The following is a 15,454-nucleotide window of genomic DNA, read 5'->3' as shown; positions in this document are numbered from 1 at the left end:
AACCTAATTCAACCAGGTCAAAAGCAGCACAAGATACAAGATTAAACTGTTACTGATAGTTAATAATAGAAGAAAAGTATAGCAAAGTTAAAAAAAAAGATATCAAATGTTTGCTTAACAGTTTCAACAATTTAAATAAGTACCTTCTGTATGCTGAACTAAAATTTATTCTATGTAAATTCAACATAATAAGCTTTCAGTCAGGCTCTATAATACCCAAGATACTAATAAAGTAGTTCAGTTCTATAGAATATATTTGTGTATAGGTCTGATTTCTCCTACCAGCTTCTTATGGGCAGAAATAACATTTTACTCATCTTTGCATTCCCCACAGCACCAAGTAAAATGCCTCATGGTACTCACATATTTTTTTAAAAATAAATTTTCACTAAGAATGAAAAGAAACAGGTTTTTAGAAGTCAAAGGATTCCCAGGAGCTGAAGACATTTCTTGACCCTAGGTCTAGCAGAGTTAACTGTAAATGCTGAGAAACGCAAAAGAAAAATGAACTGTTATGAGATTTAGCTATAACTTAATTCGTTCCACACTGTGAGTATTCAACTCAGTCTTCTGGAGGAGGTAGTTATGAAAGTTGATTGGAAATCACTAATATAATACATCATATAGTATCTAGGGTATGATACAGCCTAATTAACAGCTTTCGGTATACAGTCAACTCTCTTGAACTTATCTAAACTAGACAAACATAAAACAAAAGGAATATAAATATCGAGCCCAATTTTTCAGATGTAGAAAAACAAAATGACTCGCTAAGCATGTACATATATTACTATGTTCATGGGTCTAATCTAAAAAAAAAAAAAGCAACAATTCATTTCCCATCTTTTAAGATCCACAATTAACTTTAAATATATTATTTAAAAATACTTAATGATGAACCTAGAGATCATGAGTCAACAGATGAGCCACAAAGGATTTAAATCCTTTGTGAAATTAGGTTAAGTTATTTAATGATAATAATATGAGTTGGCTTAATAAACAAAAAAGGTGGTCATACCTGCATCTCTCGTCTCATAGGGTATGTCCACTCCTTAAAAAAAACAAACCACAAGAATAAAAGTAAATAACATTATAAAAAATTTCACCCAATTAAAGGTTAAAGATGTGACATCCAAGTGTGTGGATTTTTTAAAAAACAGATCATACTTTAAGAATATTCTATAAGAATAACAGATTCAATTGGCTTCACAAACACCTGAAAATTTAAGTGACAAGAAACAATTAAGGTATTCTTTAAATAATCTGGCTTCCAAAATTATGATTGTTACTTCATACAATGGATGGAATGGTTCATTAATTATAAGAATAGATATTCCAGAAGTTTCTCCCCCAAATAACCCTCTAAATCAGAGATGTTAAATAGACATTTGTCATTCATGACAACTCAAATCAACTGGCAGTCAACAGCTAAAACAATGCATGGAGAAAGACTATAGATGAAAAGTACTGTGATCAATAAACAATATCTGTGATGTATGAAAGAAGAATGGTATGTGACAACTATTTGCCATCCCTGATCTGAACTGCCAGATGCTTATCAAACAGCCTTTTCCATATTTTACTTGGGCTTAAGAATCTGTCTGGTTAATTCTCTTGAAAGATACATTTCAACAAAACACAGATTTCATTCTGTCTTCAGAATTTAGACTAAGATAAAAAAGATAAAAAATAATGCAAAATGCCAATGGCAAAGAATAAAATATTTTAAAAGTTAGAAAAAGAAAAATGTTACAGAGAATTGACACGAAAAATCAAATATAACACAGATAGTCCTAATTTGTAAACAGACTGCATTCCAAGTTTCTAATTTGTTTGCTGCATAAAATTCAGAATTATAAAGTCATTAGGTTTCTAAAGATAAAACTGGAAGTTTTCTTTTTAAAAATTTTTATTTTGAAATAATTTTAGGATTACAGAAAAGTTGCAAAAGAATGTATAAGAAATTCCCTTTATCCAGATTCCCCAAGTCAGAAAAGTTTCTTTTTTTTAATCCTCACTCAAGAATATGTTTATTGATTTGGTGGGGGGTGAGGGGGGCATCAATGTGAGAGAGAAAATCAGATTAGTTGCCTCCCATATGCATCCTCAACTGGGGACCGAACCCATAACCTAGGTATGTGCCCTAACTGGGAATCAAACCTGCAACCTTTTGGTGTATGGGACAATGCTCTAACCAACTGAACCATGCGGCCAGGGCATCAGAGAAATATTTTTAACACATAATGTTGAACTGTATACCTATAGTAGAAAGGGAGAATACTCCTGCAATGACAGCAGGCTTTTAAAAAAAGAAAGAAAAAACAGCCCTTGCTGGTGAGGCTCAGTGGACTGAGTGCTGGCCTGCAGGCTGAAAGGTTCTGGTTCGATTCCCAGTCAAAGCAAATGCCTGAGTTGTAGGCCAGGTCCCCAGTTGGGGGTGTAAGAAAGGCAACCAGTCAATGTTTCTCTTCCTTTCTCCCTCCTTTCCCCTCTCTCTAAAAATATTTTGTAAAAAATAGAAAATAAACAGAAAATGTATCTTATTTTTAATCTTGAAAATTGGTCTCAGCAATGTAGAAGTAGACTGTAAATCCTGAGAAACCATCTATGTAATGATAGTTAAAAGATACTCTGAAAAACTATCTTTAAATGCACAGCTAAAATAACAAGCAACTGCTTTCTATCACTACAGATTAGTTTTGCCTATTTTTGAACTTCATATAAGTGGAATCATACCGCAGTACTATTTTATGTGTGGTTTCCTTCATCTCACCTAATGCCTATGGGATTCATCCATAATCCCTATGGGATTCATCCATGTTGTTGCGTATGTCAGTAGTTTGTTCCTTTTTATTGCTGTGCAGTATTCTACTGTATGAATACTCCACAATTTACCCATTCTTCTGTGGAGATTTAGGTAGCTTCCAGGTTTTTGCAATTACAAATAAAGGTGCAATGAAAATGTTATGTGCCCTTTGGTGGACAAATGCATTAGTTTCTCTTGGATATGTAAATAGCAATGGAATTGCTAGATCACAAGGTAAGCCTGTATTTGGCATTACTAGACAGTGCCTACAATTTTCTAAAACCAGTTTACACTCCCACCAACAGGGTATGGAGCTTCTAATTGTTCCACATCCTCATCATGGCCATATTTTAAATTGCACTATACAGTAGTCCCTCTCTATATCGTGGTTCACTTATCGTGGCCTCACTATGTTGCGGGATTTTAAAAAATATTAAAGTATTTATTGCAGATTTTTCACTATATCACGGGATTTTGTGGTACTGTATACGTTATGTTGTTAAAGTTACATAGGTTTAAGAGTGTAGAATTTGTTTAAGAACATAAGTAGTGTTTATAAAAGTGTGGAAAAGGTTAATAAGGGAGTGGGAAAGGTTAATAAGGGACTGAGAACTGTTTATAAGTGTGTGGGAAGGGTTTATAAAGCCTTAAAATATATATAAATACTAAAATAAATGTAAGGTTCCTACTTCACAGATTTTCACCTATCCCGGGGGTGTGTGTGTGTGTCCTAGAACGTAATACCCGCAATAAGTGAGGGAATACTGTATATGTGAGATAAGAGACAATGCCTAGGACCTGCTTAAAGTGAGAAGTCAGATCAAGAACAAAAAACTGGGACCCCAAAAGGCAACACTCTCAGTGAAAGATAAACTAAGGAGGGGGAAAAATGAACCCCCACCTCATTCTCAAAGAATGAGTACTCCTGCCTTTCTTAGCTTTGGGTCTGAGTAGAATGTGGTGGAATGGTGGGGTGGGGTCTTCTTAACCACAATCTAGCCTTCACTTAAGTTTGGCATTAGAATTCAATTATCTTTGTGAGGCCAAGTGAAAATTTAACGTCAAGTGGTCCTGGGTACATAGTGTCCATGGGTTCCTGGGAGAAAAATAAACGCATTTTTCTCCCCGAAGGTCCATACCCTAAACCTAGATCAGAAATAACTCACACAGTAAGTTCAATGAGCTCACAATTTTAAAAAAATGACTTAAAAAAAGGGGGTCGTGGAAATGAGTTACTATGGAAAGCATATATAACTGAATGACATCCACAGACAGCAGATATGACAATAATGAAAAATATAAAACATTTAATATAATGACACATAATAATATCAAAAATTTGACTAACAATTAAGAAATTGATACTTAAAAGAGACAAATGAATATGTAGAAATGAAAAACTGCAATTGAAATTAAAAATAAAAAAGTGGACAGGCTAAACAGAAGAAAGGACACAGATAAAGAGAGAATTTGTGAACTGAAAAACAGAAGTGACCTTTCAAATGACCCAAATTCAGAGCTGGAAAGGTCTACCATCCATAGATTCTAAGACCACAGAAGGAGAAAAAAATAAAGGAAAGATATTATTACACAAGATACTGTTCTTGACGTCAGAAGAATGGTGGTATGAGAGGTATCCCCAGTCTCTCTCCTTCAAGTTACAGGTTGAACAGCTATAATTCAAAAAAGGATTCCCTGTTGAACACAAATACATCTGAGAGATCCACACATTGAAACATCTGAAAATGCGTAAACTTGGAAGCAAACAGGTGAGAAAGAGGCAGTATAGAGACAGGTGATATTAATGCAGCCCAGAACTCACTCAGGGTCTCCTGCGGGTGAGGAATCAGATTACAGTGTACATTCTCTGCAGCACTTAGGAGGCGAGAGGTAGAAACATTCCTGGCCTGAGTGGTCAGCACATACTGTAGCAAAACCCAGTAATGGGGTTAGAGATGAAACACAGAATTATGGCAGTTGTGGCCTGGCAGCCCCCACAACCAGGCAGAAAACAAAGCCACTGGAGCCTGGCTGCTTCCCCTCTCCCTGTCTCTCTTACTCACCCTCCTTCAACCTCCCAGAGCTCAGAGCTCAACTCCTCTCACCTAGAGCGAGCAGCAGGCCTCAAAGGAAGCTGTAGTGGTGAGTGTCCAGTTGCAGGGCACACTATGTGCAGCCTTGAGAACTGGAGAGGCAGACGCACTCCTTCCTGAGTGACAGGCACATACTGGGGCTGGTCCCCCTGACAGAGGTGTGACAACTGTGCTTACTGGGAGGAGAACAAAGCCACAAACTCAGAAGCCAGTCTCTCCCAGCCCACGATACTCCCACCCATAGCAGCAGGCCAAGGGGGCACCTGGGACACCTGGGACACAGTGCAAGAACAGGTTGCAGGGGGCTGCACAGGGATTTCACAGGTTCGAAACCCCCCACCAACCAGATTCCTCCACAGGCGTGGTGCTCGGAGACCGAGAGGATCTGGTCACAGAGAAGACGCCTACTTCCCAGGGAATACGGGGCATTTTCAAACATACCACAGAAATCCAAGTAGATGAAGCAGTGCAAGAGAAAACAAAAACTTGCACTTGAGCACAACTTAGTAATTAGAGAAATAATACTCTTTAAAGATAGCAGATTTCATTCCCATAAATGCCTAGACAGAGAAAATTTCATCAAATACCATGAATAACCAAAGTAACAAGGCACCTTAGAATAAAAATGAAAAATATCCGGAAAATAAACTTAAAGACGCAGAAAGATGTGATTTAAATGACAAGGAGGAGGATAAACGGTGATGGAAAAATTTTTAAAAAAATTAAAAATTAAAACAAATGACAGAGAATTCAAGACTGCAGTTCTGAAAAAACTCAATGAAATATAAGAAAACTCAGGCAGTTTAATAAACTCAGAGGTTTAAATTCAAAAAAAAAAAAAAGAACCAAACAGGCACTCTCTCACCAAGGCATGCCTGCTTGAATCTTCTTTTCAAGAGTACTTTCCTAAACTCCAAGGGAACCTCTTTTGCCTCTCTAACTTGTTTCCTTAGCCCATTTCTTCTCTCACTCACTTTTACTCTGAGCTCCAGCACAGGGGTAGCAGCTTTGAAAGGCACCAGTGGTACACAGGGAGAAACTGAAGTGTCTGGCATCAAGGTGAGAGGAGGCCATTGTCCTTTTTCTAACCCCTCCCCCAACAGAGCCCCAGAGTAGACAAGCTGATATGCCATATCTGAGACTCCATCAACCTGGCTAACACTGTTGGACCTGCCTTGGAGATCCACAGAGACTCCACCCCACCCAACTTATGGGCCACCCAAGCTGCTTTTCCATATGAATGCTGGTCTTGGCTAGTGCTTCACAACTTCCTAAATCCTATCAAACAAGCCACAGCTGGTGTCAATGAGCTCCAGGCCTGGCACTACCAGCAGCCAGCTGAGATTCACAGCTTGGCTTCACCTGGGAATCTTCAAGGCCATCACAAGGAGCAGCTATCCCAGATTGCTGTATAGCTCAGGCAGGGTGCCTCAGGCAAAACAGAGGTGGGGGCTAACCTTGGCCTGCACCACCAGGGTAACTCCAGGGCCAGTGTCCCTAGTGGACAGCTACAGACCACGCTGGAGCACCACCACCCTGCCCACTGCACAGCTGATCCTTCATGGAGGGCAGAGGTTGGTGGTCAGTGGTTACAGCCAATCCTTGCAGCTGACTGGCCTGGGTAAATCCCTCCCATTGATCTGCCAACAGCAACCAAGGCTCAACTACAAGAGGAGGGTGTACTCAGCCCACAAGAAGAATGCACCTCGAGTACCCAGCTTGGGTGATAGGGGAGGCTGAGCCACTGGACCCTACAGGACACCTACTACATTAGGCCATACTACCAAGAAACGGAATCAAAGCAGCTCTACCCATTACACAGAAAGAAACACAGAGAGGCTGCCAAATTGAGGAGACAAAGAAATATGGCCCAAATGAAAGAACAGAAAACCCCAGAAAAAGAACTAAACAAAACGGAGGTAGCCAACCTATCAGATGCAGAGTTTAAAACACTGGTGACCAGAATACTTAGAGAAATGATTGAGTATGGCCACAAAATAAAGAAGTGAAGGTTATACAAAGTGAAATAAAAAAAATATTCAGGGAACCAAAAGTGATGGGAAGGAAGCTGTGATTCAAGTCAACGACTTGGAACAAAAGGAAGAAATAAACATTCACCCAAAACAGAAAGAAGGAACAAGAATTGAAAAAAATGAGAAGAGGATTAGGAACTTCTGGGACAACTTTAAATGTACCAACCAATATCCAAATCATAGGGGTTACAGAAGAAGAGGAAGAGCAAGAAATTGAAAACTTATTTGAAAAAATAATGAAAGAAAACCTCCCTAATTTGGTGAAGGAAATAAACATACAAGTCCAGGAAGCACAGAGAATCCCAAACAAGCTTGACCCAAAGAGGACCACACCAAGACACAGCATAATTAAAATGCCAAAGCTTAAAGATGAGAATCTTAAAGGCAGTAAGAGAAAAGGAGAGTTACCTACAAAGGAGTTCCTATAAGACTATCAGCTGATTTCTCAGAAGAAACCTTGCAGGCAATAAGTATTCAAAGTGATGAAAAGCAAGGACCTACAATCAAGATTACTCTATCCAGCAGGGCTATCATTTAGAATGGAAGCGCAGGTAAAGTGCTTCCCAGACAAGGTAAAGCTAAAGGAGTTTATCATCACCACGCCATTATTATATGAAACGTTAAAGGGACTTACTTAAGAAAAAGAGGATCAAAACTATGAACATTAAAATGACAACAAATTCACAACTATCAACAACTAATCTAAAAAACAAAAACAAAAAATTGTAAGCAAACAACAGAACAAGAACAGAATCACAGGTATGGGGATCATTTGGAGGGTTATCAGCTGGAAGAGGGAAGAGGGAGAAGTAGGGAAATGGTACAGAGATCAAAAAGTGTAATTGTTAGAAACAAAATAAGACAGGGGGGAGTTAAAAATAGCATAGGAAAGGGTGAAGTCAAAAAACTTACATGCATGACCCGTGGACATGAACTAAGGGGATTGCTGGAGGGAAGGGAGGTACTGGGCGGAGTGGGCATGGCGAAAAAAACTGGGAAAACTGTTACAGCATAATCAATAAAATATACTTAAAAACAAACAAACAAACAAAACTCATGTCATTTCACCAACATTGCCCATAACATATGGTGTCATGATTCAGATCACCTTATCACCTTCTGAGTTGGCTAGAGGCTCCTCCTTACACCTCCAATATCCTTTCTTGGGACCTCCTTGTGACAGAGCTAACCTTTAGGATCTTAACCTTTAAGATCCTGAGCCCTTTCTCTTATAATCTGAAAATAAATAAAGAACAAAACAAGTTCTGGAGCTGAGGAACTCAATAGAAGAGATAAAGAATAAACTAGTCAGCTTCGGAAACAGCACTGACCAAATGGAGGAAAGAATTATTGCTATAGAAGATAGAAATCTAAAAATGATGCAGATGGAAGAAAAAAGAGAGAGAGAGAGAGAAAAAAAGCAAGCAAAAGGAAAGAAGGAAAGAAGAAAGGAAGGAAGGAACAAAAGAAAGAAGGAAAGAAAGAGCGAGAGCAAGCGAGAGAGGAAGGAAGAAAGGAAGGAAGGGCTCTATGAGAACTATCTGACTCCATCAGAAAGAGCAGAACAATGGGTATACCCGCCCCAACCTTGTGTGGCTCAGTTGGCTGGACGTCATACTACAAAACGAAGAGCCACCAGTTTGCTTCCTGGTCAAGGCACATGCCTAGGTTGTGGGTGCAGTTCCCTGATCAGGGCATGTGCGAGAGGCAGTCGATCAATGTTTCTGTCTTACATCAATGTTTCTCTCCCTCTTTTTCTCCCGTCCCTTCCCCTCTCTCTAAAAATAAATAAATAAAATCTTTAAAAAAAAAGAATGGAACAGCTATAGGAAATCCTCTTATATCAATAACCACCACAATGTAAATAGACTCAACTTACCAATGAAAAGGCAGACTAGCAAGGTGGAACAAAAAACAAAACCCAGCCATATGCTGCCTTCAGGAGATACAACAGCTGCAAGGACAAATATAGACTCAAAGTGGAAAGGTAGAAAATGATACTCCAAGCAAATGGCATCCAGAGAAAAGCAGATGTACTTATATCTGAAAAAATACATTTCAAAATTAAAAAAAGGTAACAAGAGACAAAGACAGACATTTTATAATGGAAGGGGGCAATACATTAAGAAAACTAAACACTTATCAGTATGTATGCACCCAATCATGGAGCACCAAAATATATAAAGTAGTAACAGAACTAAGGAAGAAACTGACAAAAACAATCATAATAAGGGACCTACATACACCAATGACAGCTATGGATAGATTATCCAAACAGAAAAATCATTAAATAAATATTCTCCTTAAATGACACATTAGAGCAAATGGACATAAACATGTACAGAGCCTCTCACATCAGAACGCCAGATTATACATTCTTCTCTAGTGCACACAGAACATCTCAAGGATAGACTATATATACACTGGGACACAAAAGTAGACTCAACAAATTTAAGACTGAAATCAGACCAAGCATAGTCTCTGACCACAATGCTTTGAAATTGGAAACCAACTATAAAAAGAAAGCAGGAAAAACAACAAATATGTGGAGATTAAACAACATGCTATTAAAGAACAACTGGATCAAAGAATAAAAGGAGAGATCAAAAGACACATAAAGACAAATGAATATGACGTATCAAAACTTTTAGGATACAGCAAAAGCAGTCATAAGAGGGAAGTTTATATCACTACAGGCCTATCTCAAGAAGCAGCAAGATCAGTCAAATGGAAAAAGTCAAAAACCCTATGATTTCACTCACATGTGGGATATAAAACTGAAAACAACAAATGAACAAACGACAAAAACTCATAGACACGGAAAACAGAGGGAAAGGGGAATGGGAAGAAATATTAATAGAAAAGGGTAAAGGGAGGTCGAATAAATATATGGCGACAAAAGGAGATATGACTTTGGGTGGTAAACACAATGCAATAGACAGATGATGTATTATAGACTTGTACACTTGAACCCTGGCTGGTATGGCTCAGTGGACCTAGTGCCTGCCTGTGACCAAAGGGTCGCCAGTTTGATTCCCAGTCAGGGCACATGCCTGGGCTGCAGGCCAGGTCCTCAGTTGGGGCCGCACAAAAAGCAACCACACACTGATGCTTCTCTCCCTTCCTTCCCCCCTCTCTAAATATAAGTAAATAAAATCTTAAAAAATTATACTTAAAATCTATATAATAGTATTAATCATCACCCAAAAATTTAATAAAATTTTTAAAAGAAATTAATGAATGAGAATTTTCCAAAACTGGTTAAAGATACCATGCCTTAGAAACCAGGAGCCCAATAAACCCCAAGCAGGATAAGAGAAAGAAATGTCCAGGTGAACAATGAAACAGCAGCCAGCAGCATACCAAACAAAGAGAAATCTTTTTTCCAGATTAAATGCAAATAGAAAAACGGAAATGAATAGATCCCAAAAGATCTACACATATGCAGTCAATTTTCCGGAAACATACCAAAACAGTGCAATGGAGAATGAAAAGTCTTTTAAGTAAGTGGTGCTAGAACAACTGGATAAATATCTGGAAATTAAATGAATCTTGATCCTACCCCCAGACACACATACACACAAACATCTATCTTCACTGCTGTATCTATTTCCAGTGCTTGGTAACAGTGCCTGGCACATAGTAGGCATTCAATAAATACTCACTGAATCAATAAAAAAAGTGTGTGTGTATAAACACAAAAGCAAAAATGGTAAAACTTCTAGCAGAACACAGGAGAATATGTTTGCAACCTTGGAAAAAGCAAAGATGTCTTAAGAGAGTGCAAAAGGTACTAACTGTAAAGGAAAAATAAACTGGTAAATTACATTTCGTGAAATTAAAAACTTAAGCTCAATGAAATGCACTGCTAAGAAAATGAAAAAGCAAGCCACAAAGTGGAAAAAAAGATCTTTAATACATACATCCAACAAGACATGTATCCAAAATACATAAATACACATCAACAATAAAGTGGCAACACAATTTTTAAAATGGACAAAGACATCCTACCACTGAAAATATAAAAACGGCCAAAAGCAAAAGAAAAAGTACTCAACATCACTAGTCATTAGGGAAATTCAAACTAATTAACTAAAAGATACCACTATATACCCAAGGCTAAAGTTAAAAAGACGAACACCACCAAATGTTAGTAATATAGTGAAGCAACTGCAACTCTCAAACATCGCTAATGGAAGTGTTAAATGAAATGTTAAAAATATACCCACCCTGTTATTTAACAATTTTACTCCTCAGATTTACCAAAGAGAAGTGAAAACATATGTCCACAAAAAGACTTGCACAGAACATTTAAAGCAACTTTGTTCATCATAACCCCAAATAAACCAAATGTCTATCCATGGTATTCATATAACGCAACAGACTAAGCGATAAAAGAATCAACTACTCATAAACACAACATTGTAGATGAATTTCATATAGATATTATATTCAGTGAAAGAAGCCATAAACAAGAGTCCATTTTGTATGATTTCATTTATATGACATTCAAAAACATATAAAACTAAACTCTGATATGTTGCCCATTATGGGATGAGGTAGGGAGTGCCTGGAAATGGATATCAGGTAACTTTCTATGTTGGTAAAAACAGTCTATACCTTGATGGGGTAGTTTCATTGGTATATACAGGAGTGGGCAAAAGTAGGTTACAGTTGTGAGTACACAGAACACAGTTTATTCTTGTATTATTACTTATTATTGTATTATTTTCCATAGGGACAACTATAAACCTACTTTTGCCCACCCTGTACTAAAAGGACAAAGACAGTGCCACTGGTTATCATGGCACCATTTGCTGAGCAGACCTTGTTAAACATGACTGCCATTTTACTCTTGTATGTCCCCAGGACTGAAAAATTACTAGAAAAGCAAGAACAGAACGGGACTACCCACTTCCCATAGCCACAGGCAAAAGATAACACTGGAGAAAACTGCAGCTTACACAAAACCAGCTGAAACCTCCTGTGTTGCAATGCCCCTAACAGCCCAGTGGCCACACAACACCAACCCTCACCCTCTATAATCCAATAAAAGCTCAGTCCCAACCTTTTGGTTCTGGGTAATTTTCTGTGCCTAGCCCCTTTCCTCCCTTGGAAAGAGAAAAAAACTTTGCCCTCTGCATTTTCCTCTTTCTGTGAATTTTTTCACAGCTTGTGTCAATGGCCACCCTAACATGTATTTTTACTGAAACTCACTGAATTGCCCATTTAATATCTGTGCATTACACTCTATGCAAATTTTATTTCTAGTTGCTAGATGAGCTGCTACCCCTATTCATGAATCAATTAAAGCTGCTTAGCTATTTTTGTTTTTTAAATTTTGTTTTTTATCAAAACCAATCAAGATTCTTTCATTAATTCAACAAACATTAGTTAAGCTTATGATAATATACCAAACACTGTGTTAAGTGAAAGAAACAATGCCAAATAAGACAGAAATTTACTGGTCCTTATAAAACTTTTAGTCTATCATGGAAAATAAAGAGGAAAAATTATTTTGCTTCTGGGTTCTTGACTGAGATATCCCTGTAATAAAATATTAACTGGGAAAAAACCCACAAAAGTTCAATAAGATGTATAATTCCTGTATACATGGGAGTGTTAAAAAACAAAATTCACCCTAGTGAGTTTGAAGATTTAATGGGTTCAGTTAAGCAATTCATGATTGGGCAGCATCCCACCTAGAAAACAAGGATATTCTAATGAGCTGTACAAAATGCAAAGCTTTTACAGGCAGAAAGAGGGTGCGACTAAGAAGTTAAAACAGTGGACTATTTCAGGCAAGGACACCACTTTCCCTTAAGGGAAGGCAAGGGGTCTTATCAGGCAGATTACTTCACTAGTATTGAAGAGAAAATCCTAGGCTGATTATGTGTCTGATAGAGGTTGAACTGCAATTAGATCAGGTATTTAGGTTTGGTATCATGGGCTTTCAGCATGAGTGACACCATTCTGGGTCTGTTATTTTCTATTTAGAAAGGAGGGACCCAAAGCTGAGTAACTTACCAAAATGGCTGAGGCCACCATCTTAAATATCATCTTCAGCTGATGACAAAAGAAATTGGGAGCAGGGGAGTCAGTTATGGGAGGTTATCGGGGAAAAGCATAGTAAACAAGAGTAAGGCCATTAGGCAGATGTATTGTCTTCTACACTGGTAAGTGTTTCTAGAGGTAAGGTCATCCCCTTCTTCCTGGTTGGGATGGGAGACTTCCCTACAAAAGATTTTTCCTTACAAAAGTAAATGTCTTTTACAAAGGGTAACTTCTATATGTACTTGGTTTCCAAAGCTTCTGCCAAACCTGCCATTTCTTAACATTAACCAGCCTGAAATAATCCTTATGCCAAAGAGACATATTTGGTATTTATGTAATGTGCTGCACTAGATAATTACAATGTCACTATGCAACAGAAGTGTTCTCGGCTCCATCACATGGGACCACCATTTGTATACGTGGTCCTTACTGACAGAAATGTCATGCAACTGCATGCCTGTAGTTAATTAGCTGAGGGCAAGGGGAGCAGTGGTAGCCATGGCAGAGGAAAACAGCAAATGAAAATGTTCTGCAGTAGGGGAAAAGTGAAAGAATTACAGGAACTGAGAGGAGATAAACATAACTAGGGTATGCAGAGAAGAGAGAGAGGAAGAGTAGCCATAATGAGGTTAGAGGTAGGTAGATGCAAGATCACACAGGACCTTCTAGATGATGTTAGGGGTCTGAACTTCATCCTTAAAACAACGGGATATCATGGTATAGTTTTAAACAAAGGAGTGTCAATCTTTTTGCAAACATATGAAAACAGCTAAATGTTTGCTAGTTAAGACTGAAATGCTTGGCTTGACTCCTTCTTGTGCCTACATTGTTCCATGGCCTTCGGGTTAACAGCTCCTGCTTAGTCTTGCATAGAGATGTGCTAATCATTTCAGGAATTCTGCGTGGGGTTGAGTTTTACAAAAATAGCTCCTCCCATTTCTTAAGATGGATTTGAGGAACTACTAAGGTTCCCATCTTCCTGACTGGTGCCCCTCAATCAATAAACTTCCTATGCCAAGCTCTGATGTGGTGGGCTTTGGCCTTTAAAGCTTTGGGCACTTTGGACAGGTAACACTAGCACTGTCCTATAAAGAATGCCCTGATCAGTATTTCAATAATCTTGAAAGTAACATTCTTAAAGAGATGATAGGATCATAGCTTGATCACATCAATCATTAAGAGCATTCATTACTTTACATGAATTCCATTTTTACAAAAGTAAGATTTGGATTGTAATTTAGCTTTCCATGTAGCGCTTCCTATGTGGAAGACACTGTGCTGGCTGGTCACGCTAATTAGATTTAAAACAATTTGACACCTCACATATCTCATTGGAAAGTAGAAAATTAACCTTCTGTTTTATTAGTTTATCATGAGTATCATGCCCTATTTAATGGTTATTTATAATTCTTCCTGCCCAAAAAGCACTTTCCATCTTCTGTGGAAATGTCTACCAATGATAAACTTCACTACCCTAGCCAGGGAAGTGACCTAGCCTGGGCCTTTCATTGTATTTACCACTTCCCGGCTAGTGACTGATCCAAAGGACAGGCATATGAGCTAAGTTGGCTCAGTCCTCTAGATTTTAAACACTAAAGGTTGGAGCAAAGTGCTTTTATTCCTCAATGCGTAGGCCCCATCACGGTATAAGCCCAGAGCAGATGATGGCCAAACTCCTTGTGAAAAAGCCCAAGGAAAAGCAGTGACGCGGAGAGAAAGTAGAGACAAGCGCTGAGAGGCAGTAGCAGTTCAGATGTATTAAAATACTGTCTAGTCAAGACCCCGAGATTAGCTGCACCTCTAGCTTTCTGGATTTAGTTACTTCTTTTCTTCTTGCTTAAACTAGTCTGAGTTTTGCAACAAAAAGAGAAGAAACATCTAATGCTATGAAATAAACAGTTGGCTTTCAGTAGGTAAAATTTCCATCATTATCTATTAGGCTTTAAACAGTACTTCTGCCCCCCAGAAAAGAAAGCTATATTCCCACTAAGATTTTATAATTTTTGCAGGGATAACACATATTATACACACAATAGAAGATTAAGTGTAAAGGTTTTAAACCTTTTACTAAAAAAGGAATTTATTTATTTTTAGAAAAAGGGAAAGGGAGGGAGAGAGGAAGAGAAATATTGATCGGTTGCCCCTTGCATATGCCCCAACTGGGCCAGCTGGCATCCCAGCCATGTGCCCAGACCAGGAATCAAACCAGTGACCTGACCTGTTGCTTTGGGGAATGACACCCAACCAACTGAGCCACACTGGTCAGGGCAAGTCGTTAAACACTTTAAACTAGAAATTTTAGGATTTTATAAAGCAGGGAAAAATAAAAGAATTAATAAGATTCATGAGATCAAGGTTCTCACTGTGTTTGTTACCATGGCATATCACTTATTCACAGTAAGCTATCATTTCTTCACCTGAAAACTGGGAATGCTCTACATTATTCCTAAGATTGCTTCCAGTGCTGA

The 15,454-nt window shown here is 38.2% G+C and overlaps 1 protein-coding gene across 1 annotated transcript in view; it reads right to left on the bottom strand.

Moving 5' to 3' along the window:
* Positions 1-15,454, bottom strand: part of STYX (serine/threonine/tyrosine interacting protein) — a 37,309-nt gene that overhangs the window by 20,390 nt on the left and 1,465 nt on the right. The window contains exon 2 of the mRNA XM_090270885.1: positions 1,019-1,051. Within this exon, the coding sequence (XP_090127011.1) occupies positions 1,019-1,051 (33 nt within the window). The remainder of the gene's footprint in view (positions 1-1,018; positions 1,052-15,454) is intronic.

Source organism: Furipterus horrens, unplaced genomic scaffold, assembly GCF_987537825.1.
Source record: "Furipterus horrens unplaced genomic scaffold, mFurHor1.1.pri manual_scaffold_3, whole genome shotgun sequence".
Taxonomy (NCBI): Eukaryota; Metazoa; Chordata; class Mammalia; order Chiroptera; family Furipteridae; genus Furipterus; species Furipterus horrens.
The sequence above is the reverse complement of the archived record's forward strand: the minus strand, read 5'-3'. Positions and strand labels throughout refer to the sequence as shown.